At 42.7% G+C, this 25178-nt stretch overlaps 4 protein-coding genes across 7 annotated transcripts; 2 read left to right on the top strand and 2 right to left on the bottom strand.

The window, feature by feature from the left end:
* Positions 1-5329: 5329 nt before the first annotated feature.
* LOC133907294 (mitogen-activated protein kinase 6) lies at positions 5330-9351 on the top strand. Of its 2 annotated transcripts, XR_009907945.1 has the most exons (8): positions 5330-5736; positions 5983-6112; positions 6874-7011; positions 7237-7569; positions 8095-8278; positions 8352-8532; positions 8653-8752; positions 8984-9351. XR_009907945.1 is itself a non-coding variant. In XM_062349292.1 (7 exons), exons 1-6 carry the CDS (start codon positions 5579-5581, stop codon positions 8522-8524), a joined length of 1116 nt encoding a protein of 371 aa, XP_062205276.1. In that variant the 5' UTR covers positions 5331-5578; the 3' UTR covers positions 8525-8532; positions 8984-9351. The 2 variants fall into 2 exon arrangements, 1 of the variants encoding a protein (XP_062205276.1); XM_062349292.1 differs by lacking the exon at positions 8653-8752 and having other exon boundaries at positions 5331-5736.
* A 1638-nt stretch (positions 9352-10989) lies between these two features.
* Positions 10990-13620, top strand: LOC133907290 (uncharacterized). Of its 2 annotated transcripts, XM_062349288.1 has the most exons (4): positions 11120-11535; positions 11626-11887; positions 12417-12484; positions 13176-13620. In XM_062349288.1, exons 1-4 carry the CDS (start codon positions 11401-11403, stop codon positions 13440-13442), a joined length of 732 nt encoding a protein of 243 aa, XP_062205272.1. In that variant the 5' UTR covers positions 11120-11400; the 3' UTR covers positions 13443-13620. The 2 variants fall into 2 exon arrangements, with proteins under 2 accessions (XP_062205271.1, XP_062205272.1); XM_062349287.1 differs by having other exon boundaries at positions 10990-11887.
* Positions 13621-14176: 556 nt separating this feature from the next.
* Positions 14177-19190, bottom strand: LOC133907289 (uncharacterized GPI-anchored protein At1g61900-like). Of its 2 annotated transcripts, none has more exons than XM_062349285.1 (8): positions 18910-19190; positions 17100-17241; positions 15631-16470; positions 15147-15392; positions 15032-15046; positions 14811-14948; positions 14611-14658; positions 14177-14524 (listed from the first exon to the last, which is right to left on the bottom strand). In XM_062349285.1, the coding sequence occupies exons 2-8, from the start codon at positions 17131-17133 to the stop codon at positions 14454-14456; spliced, it is 1392 nt and encodes a 463-aa protein (XP_062205269.1). In that variant the 5' UTR covers positions 17134-17241; positions 18910-19190; the 3' UTR covers positions 14177-14453. The 2 variants fall into 2 exon arrangements, with proteins under 2 accessions (XP_062205269.1, XP_062205270.1); XM_062349286.1 differs by having other exon boundaries at positions 14177-14521.
* Positions 19191-23017: 3827 nt separating this feature from the next.
* LOC133907746 (probable membrane-associated kinase regulator 6) lies at positions 23018-23951 on the bottom strand. The gene has a single exon (XM_062349829.1). The coding sequence runs from the start codon at positions 23886-23888 to the stop codon at positions 23238-23240; it is 651 nt and encodes a 216-aa protein (XP_062205813.1). The 5' UTR covers positions 23889-23951; the 3' UTR covers positions 23018-23237.
* Between the last annotated feature and the right edge of the window lie 1227 nt (positions 23952-25178).

The following is a 25178-nucleotide window of genomic DNA, read 5'->3' as shown; positions in this document are numbered from 1 at the left end:
CACACCATAGCATGTACATCTCCCGTGTATGTCTTATAGTATAATCATCTTCACGTACACACCGCTCCCTTGCTCGAACGTACCGCGTACCGCGTGATCTCCTAATTGCTTTGACCTCAGTTCCTCCCTCAACCTAGTTTCAGTCTTGTCACCGACTACGTCTACTCGCAGGACGACACATGCACATAAACAAAACCAACAACCGATTCGAGCACAAGTTTCACAAACTTGACTCACATCAAAATGCACAATACTACTCATACGAGTATGTTACACATATAAAAAATATAATTATAAAATTTCTACTACTGAGCATCATCATTACATGCACATCTTCTATAATTATGTTACTAAGAGTATATCAAATAACATATTATCATCTTATGCATATCATCAATCACATGAAATGATAAAGCATCACATGAAATGATAAAACACCACCAATTTCACAATTACACCGATTATATTATTATCAATTTTTCAACACATAATCTCACACTCTACATTCAGACCCATCTGCTTTGCCCGGTGCTTCTACAGCTTCCATCCAGTCGAGCTCATGCTCGCCTTCTCCTTTGCACAATGTTTGGCGGCAGATTGTCTCCAATCGTGGGTAGTAGTGTTGTGATGAGGAGCATCCATGGTAGGGCCAGTGTGGGCATCCGACATTGTTGATATCCAACGACGCGATTTTGGTGGCCGATATTTGGAACACCCATTACATGAAAAACAGATAAAGAAAATACGAAATAAGTGACGGGTCATCGGGACCCGTCACTAAAAACCTTTAGTGACAGATCTTGTTACGACCCGTCACTTATATAGTTTCAAATCAAGACCAAACTATAACCCGTCACTAATAATAGATCATCAGTGGCGGGTCATAATGTGATCCATCACTAAAGATCTATAACTAGTCATCGGTGATAGGTCATATTATCGTTCGTCACCCATAGCTGGGCTGGTCCCGAACTTTTCATTGATTTCGATTTTGTATTATCTCGTGTTCCCTCTTTTACAGCGCACGCGTTCTCTCTCTCTCTTATCTCTTGTCTCCCGCTTATCTCTCTCTCTCTCCCACACTGGCGGCCGAGCACGCTTTCCTCTGTAGCTTTGCCGCCGCCAACGATACCGCCGTCCCTACCATCCTCGAGCTCGAACCCGCCATGCTGACTTCGGGTCCCCATCCACTTCCTCAAGACGCCATCGCAGATGCCTTTAGCAAAAGGGGCAGCTCCCCTCTCCCTCTCTCTCTCAAACACTCTCTCCTTCTCCTCAAAATCCCACCTCAAAAGAAGAAATCGAGGTGTGCATGTGGTGTTCTTTTCTTCGACTCGCTTCGGTTATACCAGTTTATTTTAGTTTGAGATTCTGAAAAGCCATTTTTAAAAGTTAAAATAAATGAGTAGATAAATAAAATTTCTTTTTTTGCCATAATTTATAAGTTGTCTCTTATCAATTTTTTATAAACTAAGATGGTAGAAAAAATAGAAGTACTCACATAGCTATGTAAGAATTACCCACTAATATCATTACTATTTGAAACTATTCTTTTTTTCACTCCCCATCATTCTAATCTATTCGATCACCTTCCAGCCATCACTCCCTCCTAGACGTATCTAGGCCCCTGATGCCATCCCTTATCACCCCCTCTCCGCCACCGCCGCACCCTTTTCACCACCGACTCCCGCCGATCACCACCCACGTCGCGGCCCCTTCAGCCACCATCCACACCGTCACCCAACATTGTAATCAGCACGTTAAGTCTCACATGAGGCATTACGGACATTACGTAACGAAAGCAAACATTCAAACCCACTTCAGAATCTAACATGCCAAATAACCCTAAGCTTTTGGATCCTTGGCTTTTTAAAATCTATAATCTAGAAGTTGCTTTTTAAAATTCCAATCTAAAATAAATAGACCTTAAAGTCGTGTTTGTTTTTATTCTGATTATAAATTCTACTTGAAAAAAATAAAAATGAATTATTATATTCTTAAAGTTGATTATCACAATCTACGTGTTAATAAAATTTCATAATTCACAGTTTAATTGAGCTTCTTCATATAATACAATTATGATAGTATTTCATAGCAAAAACAAACCAGAAATAAGGAATAGGAAAAGAGACGGACACTTTCCTTGCGGGCTTGCGGCTTGCCTCCAGGCAACGCCCAGCGATCACAACTGCTGACTACCCTACCTAGCAGATCGGACGGTCCTCAACGTCCGGGTGACGTGTGGAGGTAGGGATCGCAATTGTTGGCGGGCTGAAATAGGAAAACAAGAGGCAGAAAGGCCGAGAAGCAGCAAAACCCAACGCAAAAGACGCCCCAAAACATGGCTACCCCATATCAGTTATCAGCCCAAACAAAACCAGGGCCGGATAAGAACGAAGCTCCATATATGACGATTTTTTTATTTTTATATTTCGAAAATCAAAAAAATTCAAAAGTAGGCATCCGTTTGAACGGGCGATGAGGTTAAAATAAATAAAAATACAACGTTTCACTGCTCTCAAAATTCAAAACACTATCAAAATTATCATAATTTTTTTAAAAAAATATATAATATAGAGGATGCTATAATCTAGATTAATTGTACAATCATTGTAATAGATCATATTTTTGTCTGAATTTCTTTGAAACTAGATCATACTATCCTCTACAGCACCAAAATTTTTCAGAGTTTTCTATGTCTATTTCGATAGTGTTTTGAATTTTAAGGGCAATGCAATGAAGTATTTTTTATTTTTAAATATGTCGTCCGTTGGAATGTCGCCCTTACAACATGCGACATTAGCCAATTTCTGCAATTTTTTCATATGGACGGCAACTTTTACAATTTTTTTATTTTCGAAATATAAAAATAAAAAAACTCCATATATGACGATGGACATGGACGCATTCCAGAACTCGAGCAGCTAAAGCTTGTTTCGAGAAAGATATTGGAGCAAGACAGGATCGTCAGATATAGCCAAAAGATGTACAAGACCAGATAAAAACTTGTAAGTCCGCCGCGAAGGCCGATGCTTATGTGTTCGCTTATTATATAAGGAGGTGTTTGGTCGGAGGTACGAGAAAGTCTTTTTAAGAAAAAGTTGCTTGAGAGTCGCTTAGTTCTATTTGTTGGTTAATTTGTTTTATTGGGACGTTGGGTTGACTTGTACACCGCGCTACCAACCTGCCAACTCATCCAGCGGTGGATCATCAGGGAAGGCAAGAGGGCCCCCTGCCGGCCGCCACTCCTCTGTAGCCCTCAAGCCTCTCCTCTATTTTTTGTAATTGAAGGAGAAGAAGAGAGCTGAGGTGGAGTAAGAAGATTAGTCTTCTTCGTAACTTCGCCGCGTTCGCTACTAAACTCATCGAGTCTACTCTTTACAAATTGACAAAAAGTTGGCAATCCACAGTTGGCATATCATCTTAAACCTTCCAAAGAATAGTTAAAGTTGACAAGCGGGGTATTATTATAGCTTTTGTAGAATTTACTGCCACCAGCACCTCCTAATATAACTATTGTGGATGACACAATCTCCGTTCCAAAGTCCGTACGACGAGTCAGAAGAAGCTACGCGTCCTTGTTGACCTGAACTACAGATTCAAGGTGCAAGGCCGTGGTTTCAGATTGCTTGTGATTTCAGGTTCATCACCTTGAGCTTTCACACAAACTTTTCCCCCCAAGAAAAGAGAAGGAAATGCTTTCAGACAGACCCACTGCAAACACAGGTCGTTTTTTTTTTAATTTTTCTGCGAAGGAGAGACTCAGAGGTAGTTGAAAGAGACTGCGAAACTCCCCCGGAGAAATGAAACCCTTTCTTCATGGTATGCATTTCTTTTGTACGAGTGCACATCCAGTTCCAAAAGGCCTAGACTCTTATGGTCTTTTTAACGTAAAAATTTCATGATAATTTTACATAAGGTAATTTAATCCCTGCAATAATACCGTTAAAAATTACCGCGTTCTTGACCAGACTGTAATTGATCCTCTCCGCAACGAAGATCATTGCAATTCAGCGCATGAGCAATGTACAACAAAAACAGTGAGGTGCCATTCAAGGACAGAGCTATTTGAGGACAAAGAAGCCTCCAGAGCCTTATGTCTAACGCATTTTGAGATACACCACTTACTGCACTTTTTTTTTTTCAAATGCAATGTTTAGCTTAGCTCATGGAGAGTAAAGGGAAAATTATCAATTTGTTAGGTTGGTTAATTGCCACATCAACAAGCTAAGAATCACCCATTAGAATATTTCTACCCTTTCATTCAAAAACCATCAGTTTACAATTTATTATCTTAATATTTGAGTGTTAAAAGAAGCTATCACGTTCGTTCTCAAGGTCACAAAATCACCATATTAATCTTAAAAAAAGAAAAAAAATCTAAATCACTTATTGTTATGAACATCTAGCGATATAGATTAAACCAAATAGTTCATATCAAATACGATTAATAAATAGCTAAATTAAAAATTAAAAATTATGGAGTCCAAATATCTAAATATAGTGCCCAAATAAAATAAAATTCATAACAATTGAAATTGGAGATATAATAGAAAAAAGATCCATATCAAATATAGTCTTAGAAAAAAAATCAAATTATAAAAATTAAATACCTAAATAAAGAGTACGTGTAAAATACAATTAATTAATAATTAAATTTTATAATAAAAATAATAAATTTTTAAATTTTTACTAAGATAATAGATTAAGAAGTATCGTATAGTTCAAGTTCGTCGTATCCAGCAAGCAGCAGCCAATACAAACCTATTCTGATTTTGGTTGGACTTCGTACACCTAACCCACGATTTTGACAGTTGATCAAAATATTACGAATCGAACCAAAATATATATATATATATATATATATATATATATATATATATATACAATTCAGGTACAATTTTAGATCATAAATAATTCTCTTCATTTAACATAATTTGTATCTTTTTCTAATTTATATATTTTGTGATTAAATAACATTAACCTTATGAAAAATTAAACATGCTAATTTTTAACTAAAAGTTATCATAATAAAATATTATAGTAAAACTAGCCACACTATTAACACGAACGTTACCGGTTTGATCTAAATCAACGTGACGCTAGACAAGAAACACATATCACTCGCTAAATTATTTAGAGATTATTTTCTCAACGCTAGAGCGCGACTTTTCTATTTCTTTCCGGTAATGCCGTACTTGTGTCCTTTTCTACTTGTATTTTTTTTATACAACCTTTTCTACTTGTACTGGCACATGACACGGAAATCACACGACACGTAGGAAATACAAATAGAAATACTACTCAATCAGAAAATAAATTGCGAAAATACCTCGCCCTTCCCCGAAACACCGCCCCACGCGCGGCGCTGGCGCTGACGCTGACGCAGGGCCTCCTTCCTCGGCTCGCTCCCCCGTTCATCCTCTCCCCAGCCGCCGCCCGAGTCAAAAAGGGAGAAGCTTCTCCCACCAGTGTCCCCAACCAACGACTAGTCGCTGGTCAAGCGGCAGCACCAACCCTAGCCTCCCCTTCCCCCTCCTCCCTCTTCGCGAGCTGCCAGGAAGAAGAAGAAGAAGCCATGGATTCCTCCGGCGGCGGCGGCGCGCAGATCAAGGGGATGGCGACGCACGGGGGGCGCTACGTGCTGTACAACGTGTACGGCAATCTCTTCGAGGTCTCCTCCAAGTACGCCCCGCCCATCCGCCCCATCGGCCGCGGCGCCTACGGCATTGTCTGGTTCGTTCCCTCCCCTTCCCCGCCCCCCCTCGACTCCCGAGTCGCGGGTGGTGTCAACTGTCAAATCGAGTTGCTATCTTTGCTCTACCTGCGGCCGTGTGGTGTCTGCGCTTGTAGATTCGGTGCGCTTGTGACGGTTTAGGCAAACATTTATGGCGAAATGAGTAGCGGCGCCATTTTTTTTTTTTTTTGCCGTAGATGTGCTTATAAATTTGCCTTTTCTTTTGCTGTGTCCCCTCTTTGTAGCGCGGCTGTGAACTCGGAGACAGGGGAGGAGGTTGCGATCAAGAAGATTGGCAACGCGTTCGATAACCACATCGATGCCAAGCGGACGCTGAGAGAAATAAAGCTGCTTCGCCACATGGACCACGAGAACGTATGTGTGATGTGTGTTTTACCAATAACTGCCTTTGAACATTTCTTGTGATTACTGGCTTTAGACTTGTAGTACTTGGCCTCAGGGCTTACCTTGTTTGTTCGTCCAAAACCTTCTAGGCAGTACGCTGTGCGCACGCTTTAGGTTGTCATAGCAAGCTCACAGCTGTGGTATTGTTCTGCACTGTAAAAAGCTATATTGCCAATTTGCTAAGAAAATAGCTGCAGCATGCAGTCATGTCTGTTGTAACTTGCAAAAGATGAACAGTTACTGCTTTTGTTAGTTGCTATTTAATGTATTGAATCCTGGCAGATGTGAACTGTCTTACTGAGACCATAACTTCTGCTTATGTAGAATTTCTATAAATTGGAAGGAGAGCCATACTTCATCTTTAGTCTTCTCATGAGTGGCATGTGAAGTGAAGTGGGAATGTGGGATCAAAATACGCACACAATTCGGCTTTGTGGTCAAATTTGACTTCTTTTGGAGGGAAAATTTTAGCTTTTTTATTTTACTAAAGGAGCATCCAAAAGCAATGGGGTCAGCTAACCCTACAGTTTTAGCTGTGCATCCATCGATACCTCTTTGTTAGGATTCTACTGATGATTCTATCTACTTTTGTGCATGTCTTGCAGTAGTGAGGTTTCAATTTGTTCACAAATTTCTTATGCATGTGTTATAACCATGTTATACACTTCTACTCAGCAATGAAGTTCCTGTGATCTAATTTGTCTGGTTATGATTTTAACATTTGGTCGCAGATCCTTGCAATGAAGGATGTAATACGCCCCCCAAGTAGGGAGAACTTTAATGATGTGTACATTGTTACTGAGTTAATGGATACAGATCTCCATCAGATCATACGCTCAAATCAGTCATTGACTGATGATCATTGTCAGGTATGTTGGCTCCAGCTTGTCCCAAAGTTATTTCATATCAAATGAAATTATAATCCAATTATCCAAATAAATATTGCTTGTGCCAAATTTATAAGTTTTTTAGAGGAAATTTATAAGTTGGTTATCATGTATTTTGCATTCTTGCTATATTGTTTCAATGATGTTCTGCATCTTTTCTACATTTCAGCTTAGCAGCAATGATATATTCAATGTTTTCCCTTGCAGTACTTCCTGTATCAGTTGCTACGAGGGTTAAAATATGTGCACTCAGCAAACATATTGCACCGCGATCTAAAGCCAAGCAATTTGTTCCTAAACGCAAATTGTGACCTCAAGATCGCAGACTTTGGGCTTGCAAGGACCACTTCGGAGACAGATCTCATGACAGAGTATGTGGTCACTCGTTGGTACCGGGCACCAGAGTTGCTGTTGAACTGTTCACAGTATACTGCTGCCATTGATGTCTGGTCAGTTGCATGCATACTTGGTGAAATTGTTACTCGCCAACCCCTGTTTCCTGGAAGGGATTACATCCAACAATTAAAATTGATCACTGAGGTAAAGTTTGTCTGATGGGCTTGTTAACATTTTCCATTAACAGAATACCATGATTGGCCCATTCTAGACAATAGGATATTAACGCATCTTTATTCTGCCTGTAAAATCTTTTTTTCCTTTCTGTGCATTTGAGTAAGACTCACTTTTTACTATGACTTGATCTCTAAATTTGTAAATGTATTTTTTCTTCTTGTTTTAAGTAGTTACAATTTACAATGTTCACCAGATTTGAACTTCTTGCTTCTGTGGACTTTCCTCTCTTCTAATGATATATTCCAGCAGTGTACAAACATTTTCAGACACCCTGGTCGATTATTGTAGGATATACTGCTAACTTCATTTATTTTAGCACCATTGAGTACTGTTCCCCCCTTTTCTGCGATTGAGTACTGTCCCCCCTTCTTTTGCGACTGAGTACTATTCCCTCATTTTTTGTTTTGCAACTGAGTACTTTTCCCCATAGTTAAAAATGTGCCCCTGGAATCTGAGTATGCATATTAATCAAACTTTTTTTCCTTTCAAAAGCTCATAGGGTCACCAGATGATGCAAGCCTGGGATTTCTTCGAAGTGATAACGCACGAAGATACATGAGACAGCTACCACAGTACCCAAGGCAGGACTTCCGCTTGCGCTTCCGCAACTTGTCTCCTGGTGCAGTCGATTTGTTAGAGAGAATGCTAGTGTTTGATCCAAGCAGACGGATCACTGGTACGTGGCATTATGCAAACCACTTTATTAGTGTTGGCTTTACTATAAACTCAACACCTTTCTTTTCATGCAGTTGATGAGGCTCTGCATCACCCATACTTGGCTTCTCTTCATGAAATCAATGAAGAACCCACCTGCCCTGCACCTTTCAGCTTTGATTTTGAGCAACCATCCTTTACAGAAGCACATATAAAAGAACTCATCTGGAGGGAATCTTTAGCATTTAATCCGGATCCGCCCTACTAAGCTTCAAGGTTTGTATTCTTTTTTTGAAACTTAGAATGGTCTGTCCAAAGGAATGAATCACCTAAATGAATATATCCTGCGTAGGTTTTTATGGACTACTTATCGAGGATTTTCTGTGATTTGTGCAGCTTGACTAATTTAAATTCAGGAAATTGGTTGTTTTGGAAACCAAATGTCTGGATCACTAAGACCATGTGCTTATAACGTATTATAATGAAAACTTAACTTGTAAGTTGTTGTAACTCAAGTCTATGTGAACTGACAGAATGCTTTCCGATACCTTGTTTTCGACATGTTTCTTCTGCTAATTCTCTAGTCTCACTTCTCCATTCTAAATGTGTATTTTCTTTGATCCATGCCTGCTTCAAGGGATTTGTATTGTTAATTTGCCAAATCAGTACATTTCAATTGCTTGTGTTGAGTCTTATCGAGCCCTTTTCTTTGGCTTTTTGAGTGCAGAACAATTTACCAGCTGAAGGCATCTGAAGATCTCTCTCCAGCGGATGCAAAACTTGTGTCTTGTGCATCAGTTACTTTCACGCTGTTTGTTGGGCAAACGGGCATGGATTGTTGCCCTATCATTTTCTCCTTAAGGCCTGTCGGAAGAAAAAAAAAACTTTTGTGTTCCTTTTCAGATGACCTACACCCAGGCTTGTATTATACCGTATTATACCACTTGATTTCACAAACTATTCATATGTACCTAAGCTTGTAATTTTGTAGACAATTGAACAGCCCGTGTATATCCGAGTTGACATCTCTCGACTGTATTATCTCAACATGTTATGTTGCGTGATCTGACTATTTAGATTGAAGTTGCTGATCCAGGTTTTTCTCTGAATTATCGTTCACTGATACCAGGGTGTCCCAATCTAGAAGGCACATACTAGTAGTATACACTTCTAATCAGGATCGTAACCATCTCATCAACTTATACAGGAGTACAGAATAACAGGCATTCATGTAGACAAGCTTGGCTGATCAAGTTGATACATTGTGATGGCAAACAGCTTCACAAACATACAATCCAGGAGCAGAAGCTGATCGGAATAAAACACTCATCGACCACCCTGCAGGGAGCCTGCGGACATTGTCGCGCACGACGACCATGCCAGGGACGCCAGTGACCCGAAGTCGCCGGAATCGGCATCCGCAAAGACGATCATGGCCTCCTGCATGTCCACCTCGCCGTCCAGATAGTCGCAGACCTGCCGCATGCTAGGCCGCGTATGTTATAGACTCATTTTTTTTCAAACTTTACTACAAATGTAAGGCCATCTCCAACGGAGTCTCCAAATCTGCAAATTCCAGTACTACAATACTTTTGCGGTGTACTGTAGCACTGAAAATTCATTTCCAGCGGAGCCTGTATTCAGTGATACAGTACTGCTACAGTGTTAGTGATAGGGGATGCTGTAATAGTGATAGAGGATGCTGTAATAGTATTTTGAGGATAAAAATTTGAGGTAGCTGTTGGAGATGGTCTAACGCCTATTTTTTAATCATATTTTGTATGACAGTCACGTTTTATCTAATCTTAATTGTGACTTCCAATCACGGAGGACAGTCACGTTTTGACAGACGCACAGCTTAGCTGGAGACAACAGTCAAAGAAGGTGACGAGAGGGGAAGAGAAAATCACGCACGAATGCAGGCACGAGCTAGCTCTGTGACTGTCCCATCTCCAGCTACTAATCAACTCCTAACCTGTAGTACATGATTGCAAGGTTAGAGACCAGAGAGAGGCTAGCTTCTCACGGAGGACGTGACAAAGTTGACTGGACTTCCTTGTTTGGCTTTGGTAGGCATGGACAGCTGTGGTGATCGACCCGATCTGTTACATATCCTGCGGCAGTGCTATGTTTGAGCCTCAGACAGCAAACACCACGTTTAAAAAAAAAATCGGGTTAATTAAATTCATACCATTTTGAAATATACTATTACAAATTTGATATTTGAAAAAATATTATTATAAATCTATTCAAATTAGGTCCATACTATTACACATCTTCTTAAAATTAGATCATACTACTAAAATTAGATCATACCATTACGAATCTCCTGAAATTTGAATTAATATATTATAAATCTCCAAAAAATTGGATACATACCATTACAAAATATGTTTGATTTATAACGGTAATAGCATGGATATAATTTCAAGACATTGTAATGACGTGTTTCCAAATATTGGATTTATAATGGTATATTTTAAAACTATAATATTTATAATAGTTTGAATCTAATTAACCCATGGTTTGGGTGGCATGGGTGATTAGTGGAGGTGATTATACTCCCTACTCACTAAAGATCAATCTCAGGTTTGCTTCTTGTGTCTCATAAGATGGACTTTTTTTTAAGCAGTAGACGATATATTTGTCGACAACGAGTCACCCGAGTTTCGCATCTTCAGTCTTCAATAAACATTGTGTGAGTATGTGTGCGTTTGTGTGTTACACTAGGGTTTCAAAATATGTTTCAAAATCTGTAGAATTTGCCATAAATTTCGTTTCGTGTTCGTGTAAAATTCGTGCCAAAATTGTTGCCGGGCATGGTCTCTGCTCCTTTACTCCGCCTCCTGCTCGGCACGCCGCCTGAAGCGCGCACCAATGGGAAAAGGAAAACTGGTGAGCACGGGCCCACTCGTCAGTGACCCCACCTCTCCGGAGACCCCCCGAGCCCAAGGCCGATAAGAGTAACGAACCCGACCCGAGTTGGCTACCACCGCCGTCACCGTCTCCTGCGACGGAAAGCGAGCTCCCACCCGCCGACGCCTCGATCCCATCCCTCGCTTTCCCGGCTCCCCAAGCCCCATCGCGCGGCATCAGCAGCAGCCGCCGCCAGAGGAGCAGGAGGAGCCGGAGCGGGCGGGCGAGATGAAGGAGGTGGTGCTCCACGTGTACGACGTGACGAACAGCGACTCGGAGAAGACGAACAACACCATCCTCCAGATCAACCGCATCTTCAAGGACCGCATCGGCCTCGGCGGCATCTTCCACAGCGCCGTCCAGGTAGGGTTCCCCTCCTCCTACCGCCCGCCCAGGTCCCAGCGACTGTCCGCTTCCCAGATCCCTAAATCTCTCGTCGGCTTCTCGAACCAGGTCTACGGCGAGGAGGAGTGGTCGTTCGGGTTCTGCGAGAGCGGCAGCGGCGTGTTCAGCTGCCCCGTGGGGAAGAACCCCATGTACACCTACCGCGAGCGCATCGTCCTAGGGGAGACGGAGTGCGGCATCGCCGCTGTGAACCGGATCCTGCGCGAGCTCAGCCGCGAGTGGCCGGGCCACTCGTACGACCTCCTCTCCAGGAACTGCAACCACTTCTGCGACGTGCTCTGCGAGAGACTCGGCGTCCCCAAACTCCCAGGTAATTAAGGGTTGAGTGATAAAGGAAAGTGGTTTCGCGATTTTGTTCTTCTGAATAGGGACTTGTGCTGTGCAATGCGTCTCTGTTAGTAGTACTCTGCACTGATTCCCGAGTTCAAAAAATGCGCAACATTGTTGAATTGGTAGGAAGATGCAGATTCCAATTTGGCCAGTGATTTACTTACATGGCTAGGAATAGAATTAACAAAGTGAAGGGAAATGAGAAATCATTATGAATAGGACATTGCAAAGAAAGAGTGTAGGTTTTGATGAATCCTGGATCGAGGACCTTGCTACTGCTGAAGTATGAGTTGATAAACTGGTCTTCCCTTACATCAGAAGCTTTAGCAGAGTATGGTTGGTATATGGAACTGAATGCTGCTAGCTGTAGGACTCAACTTTGGAACTTATATTGTACTAATTCTAAGCTTGGCTTAATGAGCCCCTTAGGTGAAGTAGACCCCAATACATCATATCATATTTGAAATTGCATAAATTAGTTAACTTTTTTAGTCTGCATGGTCTTGCAGGTTGGGTTAATCGTTTTGCCAATGCTGGTGATACTGCTGTGGTTGTTGCTGAGAACACAGCAGTTAAAGTACGTTTATTGTTTCGAATTGCAAGATCACTGTATCCCATGGCTGTTCATTTTTGCTGTGTTACACTGTATATTTGACTGTTACTTGTTAAGCTTGAGATGTTGCTGTGTTGCATCATCAAATGTTTCACGACAACACCAATGCACCATATTATTATCTGAACCTGTAAGGCAGTTCAGTGGCACATTGAGTTGCATAGGAAAATACCAGATGCATTTTCCCCTAATATTTAAATGTTGTATTGTTATGATAAAATGTATCTGTGCTGATTTACTTAATCCTAGCTTACAGCTTTCCCTGAGATCATGATTGTTATGATAAAATGTATCGGTGCTGATTTACTTAATCCTAGCTTACAGCTTTCCCTGAGATCATGATTGTTCCTTGCTTTCCTAATATTGGTTACTTTTCCTATTCTGCCATTCATGTTTTAGATCTCTGCCTTTTCTCTCAATAAAAATAACTACCATGTTTTTGTTTTCTTTGGCTGCATGCATTTGCATTGGAGCTTGAAATGTTGTCTATGCAAAATGCTATTATATGCTCATGGGTAGGGGGCATTGCAATCAGATGAAGTAGATTGCTTTATCATGAACTTTTTGTGTATCTTTTTTTTCTTGATGATATATGACATCTTGATTATTTCCCTTAATATGATTTTTTTTCTTGTTATGAATTTATGTTTTGCAGTTTAGGCACGCTAAAACAGAAATCGTCAATGCCAGTAGAGTAGCATACAGATTTATGGCAGGGCTGGCTTCAAAAAATCAAGCCTCGCCCGAGTCCGCGGGTAATAACCAAAACAGAGGCAGCCCTACTTTCCAGGGAGCTTGGTTCAAGAACGTCATCTCGGCTGGCGCAAAGCCATCATCAAGTGGATCTACTCCGTCACAGGATACTGATGACGGATCCCCTTTGGAGCGGCAAAAATCAACAGAACAATCAAGACGGTTGTAGCTGCTGTTAAAGAGGCATATGAACTGTTGAATTGAATCTGTAGTGTAACATTAGCTGATATTTGTTCAAAACCTGTTGTTAAATTGAATCCGTAGTGTAACATTAGCTAATATTTGTTAAATTGAATGTGGTGTAACAGTTGCCGATATTTGTTCAAAAACTGTTATTCGCACGTGAATCTCTGTGTCCCCTACATTGTCTGAAATATTAAACGCCCTGCTACTTTGGCTAGATACCGAACTGCAATCGTATGGCAACAACATTAGGTGATGCTGATGCCTGATACCTCCCAAGACCTTTTGTCCTCCATCTAGAGCATTGCTGATCAGGATGTCGCCTCCTTGACGGCTCTCAAAGGCAAGGATATAAATATCTGATGGATGAAGCAGATGATCTACCCTACCCTTTTAATATTGAACCGGTTTTATTGTGATCGTGAGCATTGCTACAAAATTGGGTAAAGACCTCGATTTCCAGCCATGCTGGTGCTTGATCATGGTTTACACTAGGCTGATGGCTGAATGAAGGAAAGAGGAGGTGCCATCATGGCCTAAACTCCCAACTATTTATAGGCATATTGATTCGTACCAGTGTAGTAAACCACACATTCTGGCGAAAACACCATGTTCATGTGTTCATAGAGTGTAGCCGATTATTACCAGGTGCATCTGGGAATTTGATAGCACATTTCAGGCTAAGAGCTGGCTCATGGAACCTGGTTAGGAGCTCTACAATGGATGAAGTAGGTCTGACTGTTACTCACCATTCAATCGATATCGTCGGTTAAGCTCACGTCCAGACCTAGCTCTAGTTTCTACCAGAGTTCAGACTCAAAATGGTACAGCAGTCCTCTCTAACACATAATAATTCTATCCACTGGACCAAAAAGGGATAGAGGGGATGAAGGCTCATTTACAAGAATGAAATGCAATCCAATTTACATGCGGGCCTGCACAGAGGGGGGAAATACGACGGGGTAAGAAGCTCCTGGCTCACTAGATGAAGCATTTCTTAGATGGAGATGGTCGTGGTGAGGAATATGAGATGCAGCAAAACACTGATCCCGGTTCTGGAGGTACCTACTGTCATGACAAATGTAATTTCAGTTTGCTGACAAAGGATGAAAAACAATAAGAGATTGTCTCAGCTACAAATGTAAACAAACTACCTGAGGTTCCGGACTTTGGTGAGACAGGCAATGCAGGCAACGACATTTCTGAAACCGAAAGAGAAATGCCAATGTGATTATGACAAAAACTAATGTTTTCTAGTGCCAAACATGTTTCAGAAGTAGTGAAAGTCCTGCGGTGGTTTCGAACTGTGTGGTATTATTTCTGTGACCCAAATAAGAACTCCCCCGCTCCTTACCTGGAGCACAAAGTGACAAGGATTGGATAGAAGATGAGGGCCATGGTGCTGCAATGTTGTCACTCAAATCGCATGTAAAGCTAATGCCAGTTGTGTTGTCAAATACAATATCTGTAGGTAAGCTCCGAAGCAGACAGCCTACAAAAATGAAGATTGGAATTAGCACGGAACTACAGAAGTCCATGGATCAAACCAAATAAAGTTGATTGATTGACACTGACCTTGTTGTCCAAAAGCTGCTCCAATTAAGTGGTGCCAAGGAAAATAAACAGAGTTATAAAGAGTTCCAAAATGAATCAAATATTGAAGATAAGTTCTTATGGCTTCAGTGCATACCTTGCAGGCTGAAATCTTTTAGGTCAATATCACAAAGCCCATAAATATCATCCACTACACCAGCTTTCTGTAGCATTGACCCAAACATTGTTGCACAATTAATTGCTTGCAAATTTGTGACAAATATTTGCTTCTGTCTAGTTCCAATGTAAGAGTGCAATGCTGCGCAGCATGAGGGCGTTGAAGAAGATGCCTTGCCACATGCCTTAACGACTGAAGAAGGTTCGTCAAACTCCAGTGGACAAACTACATCATTTAGAACAAGAGTCAGCCAATTCACTTGGTGCCATGCATGATAATAACGAAACTGAAAGCACTGATCACCTATTAGTCCTGACACAGAGCGAAAATTTGACAAAAATAGCAGCTATTTGTTTGAGTATGGCAAACATGGGTCACATTCTGCTACCCAAGCCACCCAAGGTCCCAAATATCTCAACAACGGGTCAAACAAAGCCAAACAAAAGAGTGTAACATCACATACCTTTGTTCACCTTGCAACCAGATAATACTCTGAAAGCACCGTTCGCATCTTCTGATGAAAGCTTCATAGATAACCAGGAGTGAACTACCCCTTTACAGTCACTAACAACATCAATTCCAGCAGCACTCACAGGTATGGTAGAACTTCCAAACATGTTTGCCCCACCTGAGGAAATGTGAATAGCTGCTTCCGCTATTGCAGGTTGGCAAACTGGCCTACAACACTCTTTCAGTGGGTCAACACTACTGCATGCATCTAGGAGTTTACTGATGTTAACTATTTTCTCAAATGAGCTAATGTCCTTCACAGGACAAGAAGCATCAGTAAGATTTGATGGCCTCAGAGTACATAACTCGGGGATGTTGGTGTTTGCCCCCTTGCTTGCAAGTATGCTCATAATGTCAGAGAAGCAAGCATTTGCTGAAGCCTGGTTGAGAACTAGCGTATCATTTCCACTACCATATGCAGCTTGGAAAATATTCATCAAGCTATTAACTTGGGGGCAACATATAACATCAGCAACTAGTGGTGCTAAAGGAATGGAGCAATCAGATGCTGTCTTGTCCATAATATAAGAGAGTGCTGAAAAATTTACATGGCATTTTCCAGTCAAGACTGGATCATAGGATGTGTAGTTTGGATACATAGGTGCCAGTGGCTCAACTGGGTTAGGGTTGTGTGGAAGAACAGATGGTGAAATCTCTATTGGATCAAAGAGACCGATAGGTGGGTCAGACAGAAGGAACTTGTCTTTTGGTTCAAGTGTTGTTTTCTGAGACAGAACATGCTGGCTGCCACAAAGCCAAACCGCGAATAATACAAGCCAATGATACACTGTACCTGCAATGCACTGTTCCTTTCAGCATAGCAAATCGAGGACAACAATCATATCAATTGCAGAATGCATTTCAATTACATAATGACTTTTGCTAAACGAACAAATATTACCTAGCATGTTAGCATTACCATTTAACAATCTACAGCAAATTGTATCTCATTTACTCACAAGAAAGGAGTTCATTACCTGGCATGTCTAGTATCATGGCCATGATTATATTGGTTAAGTTACAAGAAATATCACTACCCGTTGCGTAAAGTTATTAATCCAGCTTCAGTTCATCCTAAATTTATTACATTTTGAACCGTTTCCGAAAGAATCACAAACTATACTTAAATAGGTCATTGGGAATATCAACTCAAATTATCAACAGAACGGAATGACAATCCAAATTAACTTCACTCAGCTAGAACAACAAGCAGTTAAGCACAAGGCTACCATGAAACCACATGTTAGTATCCAACAAGAATCCAAACCAGAGACAGCATCAACAGATTCAAGGAGAACTCTAACATCATATTGTTAACGGAATTAAACTTATCTCTTTGAACCCTACAAATTTAACATCGATATTTTTATGTGGATGGACAACAACTCTTACAAACAACATAAGTGGGGGGAAAATACTCACCTTGAGCAAAAGAACCAGAGCTTGAACTCTCCATTTCTTTTAGCCCGAAGAAGTAAGTGCATGCATGAGGCAATGCATACAATGTCCTCAGTTCAATAAAAAATTAAGAGCTCTACTCGTGGGATCACCAGAGACAGTAACACTGCAGCAAAGCAGCAGGTTAATAATTAAAAAGCTATAAAGGTTATGTAAAAAGAATGCAAATCCAAAAGGGAAAAATGAATCTCAAGCAAGTAAAAGGGCAAAAGTAATATTTTGGTGAACATAATTAAGAACATAATCAAGTATTTTGCCACAGAATTATCCACTTCTAGATCAACTCATCAACAAAGATATCCTACCAGTACATTCGGTGCAGAGTGAACAAGGAGCAATATCAGTTCAGTAAGGTTGTGTTCTTTCAAGAAATACAAATGTAGATGCTGCTTTCTGATATAATTCAAATTAATTGAGCTGAAAGAACACATGGGAGATTGAACAGAGTTGTTACTTATGAGTGCAAATTTGTATATTTAGCATGCAAGGTTGATTTGAGATAAACACCGCTAAGCAATGGGTTTTCTACAGATAACTTTCTTTTGAACTACAGGCTCCGGTGTTGTTTGTATCGTCTAAAATACTAAATACAGACAAAGAGGAATGTCACTTCCTTATCAGATTAGCATAGCCTAAACTATTCAAGCATTGTTGCGGACTATTGTTGGCAACAACCCCTACCACATAAATTTCTACAAACACCTTGCTAGCAAATGAAACCCACTTTGCAATGGTCTTTTTTTCCATCTATTAAGAGTTCCAAGTTTTAGCACATTGGTTATTAGAGTAAAAAGGCAGGAATTATTTGCATCAAAAGACAGACAGCACTGTATTAGTAAGATGCAAGGACATGAGATCATCTCCTATGAAACTTTGTCCACTCGGCATATCCTAGCTGCAGCCACATCCCACACACAGCACTAGATCCCATTTGTCATGTTTTAGCATTCCCAACTCATGGTTTAATATGTGCATCCTTTTCTCCATCTAACAGGTTCCAGCAACTAACATGTGCATTCTATTTCTTTCAACAACTAACATACATACTGACTCTAGTGGCAAAAGCATCCCATTTCGCAACCGTCATCTATACAAGAGTACAGAACAAATCATTTTCATGATAGAATTTGGAGCATTGCTTGGTATAGAAGTACCATGTTCCCATCTAAGAAGACAAAATCAGTACATAACAAGCCAAACAGCAGATACTGTCACACACTCCCAAACAACAGAACAGCACATGCCAAATTATAGAAGTACTCTGAACATATGAGCTATGTTACAGACAGCTAGCTGGAACAGAACAGGTTAGGGAAACAAAATTGATACGATTGTAGCCTGAACATGCATTATTAAGTTCAGAGAAAACTAGCTATCTGCATTGAACCAAGGATGCAACCACAGTAAAATAAGGCATACAATCCAAGCAACAAAGTACGAATGCAAATTAATTCATTCAATAATCAAATACAACGATCAGCTTCAAGGTCTAAAACATGATTACATAGCATACTACCAATACAAGCCAGCGTCTGCAGTAACCAATTTGAAGGGCTACACTTACATAGCATAAACTTAAGGCAATCATATTATAATTCCTCGACATAGGTAACAAGCAACACCACACTTCAGAGGCTAGCCAATACTCTTCAAAATCTCCTCACATTCATATCACAATGCTAAAATGGTTCGAGACTAGGCTTAACAGTCTAAACTTTAAGGTAAAGCGGCAGCTAGACGAAAGATTGGCCGAGAGGGAGGGGGGAGAGCTCACCTGGAGTTCGAGTGCGGCGGCGGCGGTTCCTGGCGAAGATCGTAGGAGCGGTGCTCGGCTCGGGAGAGGGGCAGCGGCCGGCTGTGAGAGGGGCCGTGGCCCGGCTTGGAGAGGGGCGGCGGCCGGCGGTGGAGAGGGGCGGCGGCCGGATCTGGAGAGGGGCGGCGGACGCCTGTGGAGAGGGGCGGCGGCCGGGATCTGGAGAGGGGCGGCGACCGGCTCGGGAGAGGGGCAGCGGGATGTGGGAGCGGGGAGGTGCGGTGTGGGGGCTGAGCAGTCGGGTGGGGGAGAGGGAAGGGCATATCAGTGGTATTTGCTGTTAAATTATTTCAAATTATGAAAGTATTTATTTTTAGCTTGTTTGTTTTAAAGCCCAGAAGCTTAAACAAATGGATTTGCTGAAAAATAATTTTTGGAGAAATTAAAAATCTGCTTCTGAGGAAATGAACTAGAAATTGAGAAGCTAGCTGAGAGTAGTTTTTTTAGAAGTAGTGTGCTGAGAAAAAAAAAATATTATAAAATCTAATAGCTAAAATCCAAAAATAGCTTTTTAGAAAATACCAAAACACAGTTTTTTAAAGAAGCCAGAAACAAAAATCCAAACAAACAGACTCTTAATCTCTGGCTTGCCCAAGAAGTGGGTTGGCGACCGCTTCCGTGTCTCCGTGCAAGTTGAGGTGAGGGGAGAGAAGCTATTTTGCTAGAAGCAGCTGAGAATCAGCTCGTTTGAGGCCTTCGTCCGCTTTTTTTATAACGGGGCTCTTATCCAGAGTTTTTATTAGAGATCTTTTAATGAAACCGGTACGAGATGGGGATCGAATCTGGTCAGTCGGATTTCCACTTAGAGTCTAACCATCGAGCTCTATACTCGTTCGCACCGTCTTCATTTTTAGCTAACAGGCGGTAGAGAAGCCGTCTCAAACAGGGCTATAATCTGAGTTTGAGAAAATTAAACTAGAAGAAGGCTATTTGGGACCAAATTCGTTTTTTTTTTTCCGGCCAAAACCTGTTTAGAAGTGATTTCAAACAGAGCCAAAGATGGCTAGATAGATGAAGTTACTGTTGCTAAACTGTTGGAACTCCACTGTCCCTTTTGCCCTCGCCGCATACATTGGCACGTCTATATCGTCATGCCAGGTTATGTTATCAGGTCCGTCACTATGGTAAACAGAGATTCATATCACTACTTTATGGTCATATATGGGCAGCGCAACATCCACTCCTGTGGTGCCAGGAGAGGGCTGAGGACAAGACAGGTCGAGTGCTAGTCTGGGAAGTGCTTGCATGAGCCAGACACGTAAAAGAGGTGCTAGTAGCGATGCTAGTGGGTTATCCCAAAACGCACGTTACTAAATAGAAGTACACGTGTACTTGATTCTTATTGTACTATGCGCATGTGGTTATAGACCTAATGAACTGAAGTTGATCGACGGGCATGGCAGGCCGTCTAGCTAGGGCATACGAGGTGTCACACAAGCATCCGGCTTCCACAATCAACAGCATTTGGTAGCGCAGGTCACAACTCACAAGTTGGGTGGCACAAAAGCATGCAAGATGCGGCTTCCTCGGCAGCATTTGGTTCCGCAGGCTACTGTTAAGTATATTTGTCAAAGCTTTAGCTTCAGCTTAGAAATTTTTGAAGCCGAGCATCCTTAGCTCTAGAAGTTTAGAACTAGAGCTTTGAGCATATTAAGAATATTTGACTTAAGCATCTTGTTTTTATTTTGTACTAAAAAAATATATTAAATAACTTTATTTTATCCTACAAACTTTAAATCCTAAATGAATCTCAGAATCAGAGCTCTCTCAAATAATATCTTAATTTATGGCACCAGTTTCCTGGATCCGGATGCTCTAAGAGGACCATATCGTTTTACGCCCATCCAAGAGCCAAGACACGAAAACACATGTTTCCAGCATCTGCAAGGCCGACTGCATGCGCTTGTGCAAGGGTCGGCCCTTAACCCAAGACGTCTGCCCACGCTGATGACGGCCCGCTAGCTAGACGTACGAACATCCATAATTAGTTATATGAACCGTAACTGCTCGGTTCTAGGCTATTAGATTGGAATCGGACACATGTAATTCATTGCCTGAAAAAAATCATTAATTTTGATTAATCAAAATAACTATCTATTTAATTGGTTGGGTTGAAGTAAAATGATTTCACGTATACCTCCACGCCGATCGCTTTCCGGGCCCCGTGAAACCGACCCGTCATCCATGTGCACGGACAGCACGGTCCCGCACCTGGGCCAACCAAACGCCGGCCCAGCCGGAGCCGTACCGCCGACGCCCACGCCCTCGCCGCCCGTCGTCCCTCTCCGCATCTTTTCGTATCGGCCGCTGGCGACGACACGATCCGGCCTCTCCACACCGCCGCCGCGCCCACTCACTCGTAGCTCTCGGACATCTCCGACGGGTGCCGGAGAATGTACGTACGTTCTTCGAGAGCTGTCACCGGTCGGGAACCGCGACGATACGACGACCCGGTTCCCATCCGGCTGTCGAGTCTTGTCACGTCGGCAGATCCATCGCCGGATCGAGCCGAGCCAACCGTACGGCGAAGGGTGAACAGTCCGATGGTCCACACGTGCTCTCACGCCAAACTGCCTGCCGTGCCGGAGATAGTAACACAGTTTCACTGCACACGCATGCAGGGACCAGAGCCAGAGGCCAGAGCTGCAGGAGCAGGTGGCCACACAAAGTGGACGGTGCATGTCCTCGCTCCGACCGGCCGGGTGACCAAATCAGATTGGGCACAATGATTGATTTCCGTCGCCACGGCTGCGTAGCCATGCCGGTGACAGGTGACCAGCCATCTGCAGCCTTGCCAGCTGATGATCGACCCGTCAGCTTAGCCGCATGCGTCCACTACGGCGCCAATCAGTGCCGCCAACGTACGGACTGGCGACACAATGGATCATGCCGCATCCCATGTAACGCTCGAGTAAGAGAGAGTTTTTCATGATTTAAATTTTTTGTCAGAAGTGATTTTTTTTTAAGAAAATGATTTCTGTGACTGAAAATGATTATGCAGTGATTCTCTAAGATAAAATATATTAAGAAAATGATTCTCTACGGGAAGTGAACCAGAAGAAGCTGTTTTTTTGGCTTCTGACTTCTAGTTCATCTCAAAGAATCATTTCCATGAATTCCACTTAGAAAACTAAAAACTGAAAGTTGCTGTTTGATAAAACTTCACTAATTCTAGTCGGAAGTTGCTTATAAGCTCTGTCAAACAAATGCTAAGTGTGATATTGGAGTTGGTAGGTTGCCGGCAAGGATTGAGATTCTTTGGGCTGACCGGTGTTGGGGAGAAAATCTGCAGCTGTAGCTATGGGTTTTAGGTGGCAATGTGGTATCGTAAGGGTTGCGAAGTGAAGCAACGTTGCAGACCGTCTTTGATCTCTCAACGCTCGGCTTGACCTGTGAAATGGTCTGATTGGAAACATTGGTCGATGTGCGCAATAATCGTCCGAGTGCAGGATTTTGGCTAACTTTTGCCTGGTTCTAGGCTAGCTTCTACTGAAATGGCCTTTATTTTTGGTCCGGACGACGCAAAGCACATGAACCACACTGTGTATGTGCGACGCCGAGGATATTCAATATTGACTGATCAATCTTTCTTTCAGAACGGATAGGAGAACTGGCAGAAATCAGATTTTTGCTTTCAGAACAGAGACGAAGCGAGTCTTTCTTTATCGGTTGTGTGGTGCGCCAATGGAAATGAAATATGGCAGGTCGAATTCATCTGCTTAGGTTCGAATAACTTCGACTGTGTTATGTGCCAGGGAAAAAACACATGGGTTTGGCCCAACAAATGAGATGCTTAATCGATAATAGTTACCACAAGTTGGTGCTGTCAACTACCTAATGCTTCCTTCCAGCTTGCCTTGGCCTGATGCATGGACAGGCACGTAGCCATGACAAAGAGGAGCACGGAGAACATCCAGGGGTTAAAAATTCGCTCAAATTTGACGAATTTTGAAGGAGAATGAAATATCTAATTTTAATTTTTTTTATTGGTATATGAAACCCACGTAACAGAAGATGAAAAATGATCAAAATTTCGACAAAATTTTGCAAATTTCGGTCTTTCCGCCGGTGAAAAAATAATTTGTAAAACGAAATTGAAATTACTGGAACATCCTGAAAACATCCCTTCTATTGCACAGTAGCTAGATCGCCTCAAAGGGTAAAACTACCGTGGGCACAATTCATCAACGTATAACTGTACTTCATGTACGTATACTCGAAACCAAAATTAAGTGGAAAAAAGGAACTAGATAATATAAAGAACCATATTTTTTTTTCCGCGATTCGGTTCAGCATTCAGCACGAGCAGTCAAGGATTTCTTGCAGTGGAGGATGGCGTCGCGCACGGCGGTGTCGGCGTTGCCGTGGCACCAGTACTCCGCCGCGCCGGACGTGGACCGCCGCGCCGAGGTCGCGGCCGGTGCCCTGGACCGCGGCGCGAGCACCCGCAGCGCCCTCGCCTTCCGGCACAGCGGCACGAGGAAGCGCAGGTACCTCAGCAGCAGTCTCCTCGTCGCCAGCAGCGGCGCTCTCGGCTTGGCGCCTGTGCGCCGCGAGGAGCTGATCACGGAGGCCGGCGTGCTCTGCGCAGAATGGAACACCGGCGACGAGCCCGCCGACGCGTCGGCGTATGCGCTGCAGCCGTCACGGGCAATGCCGCTCGGCTCGCAGGGGAGGAGTTCCCCGGCGCTGACCAGCAGCGGGGAGCACTCCCCGGCGCACGGCAGGCCGAAGTCGAAGCCGGCGTCCTCCGCCGTCCACCGCATCGAGAATAGCTCCGCTGGGTCCATGTCGATGAAGGACGCGGTGGAGCTGTTGAAAGATTCTCCGAGCCCGGCGTCGACGCCCAGGCGCTCGAAGGACGGCACCTCCCGCGCCTTGCACCTGAGCCGCCATCCGACGCGGGAGAAGCTGTCGCTGCGAGACGGTGAGGTCTCCATGGTGAGCGCACGGCACGGCACGGCGAGCAGGAGGGGCCTCGATCAGTGTAGGTGTGTGACTCTGAGTCGAGGCGAGGCGAGAGGCAAGTGAGTGGCGCGACGCAGATAATATAGAACTGCAGGAGGGTTGGGGCGCGAGCGGGTGAGTGAGAACAAACGAGTTGACGTCTGGGGACAAGCCGTTTGGTGGCGTGTCCATATTGTCCCATGCCTCTTCTTCCGAAAATACAACTCCACGATACGTGACGCATTTACAGTTTATATTAATTATTTATAATTTTTTTACATACCATTTTAACATAAATCTCAATACAAATGAATAGTCCTGATAAACTATACATCAGTATAGCCTCGTGGAGATTTTCCTTCCCCTCTTCTTCCTATGCTCTTGGCCAATGGGTTCCCTTCCAAACCGTGCTTTTCACGGTCCCAAACCATAAATTCTGCTCCTCTCGTCGCTAGGTTGTAACAAGTGAACTTGACAGTATTTCTTCAGAGTTTATACCGATTCTGTGTAATTTCTATCTATGTTCCATACCAAACCTACATGCGAAATGTACTCAGTTCACACTGAAACTTGGACACCCTAAATTTGCTAAAAAAAAGGATTGCACACAAGAATTGGGCTATGTAAAAGTTGGTTGTGAAAGATGAAGACCTGAAACATGCATGATTGGTATGCTGTGTCGTACCGGGCCAGACAAATGACAAAATAGTGCTGTACTAATATACGTGCCAATGTGCAGTACTCTTCCAGACCTGTCAAAGACAAGCTCATCAATGTTGGCAGCAATAATACGAGATTAGTCGGGTGGGTGAGATAATCTGGACAAAGAACCAGGGCAGCATTTCCGCAAGGAGCATCTCCCCATGTCACGTCCTACATGCGAGGCTCCAGTCTTCCAGACGGAACAACGCTCAATGCTCTTCAGATCACAGATCTAGCATGTCGAAGTGCTGACAATTTTGGAAGATAATCTATGGTTCCCAGCGGAATCATGCAAGATCGATCTGTGGTCCTCACATGCGAAGTCTGTCTCGTCAAGCTGCTGCAAGGCATCTTATATTCAGTTATCCTCGTCGTGTCGCCTGATTTGAGCCACACCTGCAATATTCAAACCATGGAGCAGGGGAAGTGTAGGCTGACTGGGGAAACAAGTTCAGATTCCGAAGGAAAATTAAATGGAGTTCCATGAACATGGACCAAACAAGACGAAGCTCAAGACCCTTGAACATGGGACAATGGTCTCTGTAAGCATCCAGGGGAACTGCAATAACGACATCGAGCTA

The sequence above is a fragment of the Phragmites australis genome, chromosome 24 (genome assembly GCF_958298935.1).
Source record: "Phragmites australis chromosome 24, lpPhrAust1.1, whole genome shotgun sequence".
NCBI classification, from domain to species: Eukaryota; Viridiplantae; Streptophyta; class Magnoliopsida; order Poales; family Poaceae; genus Phragmites; species Phragmites australis.
This window is presented reverse-complemented; position numbering and strand designations above follow the sequence as displayed.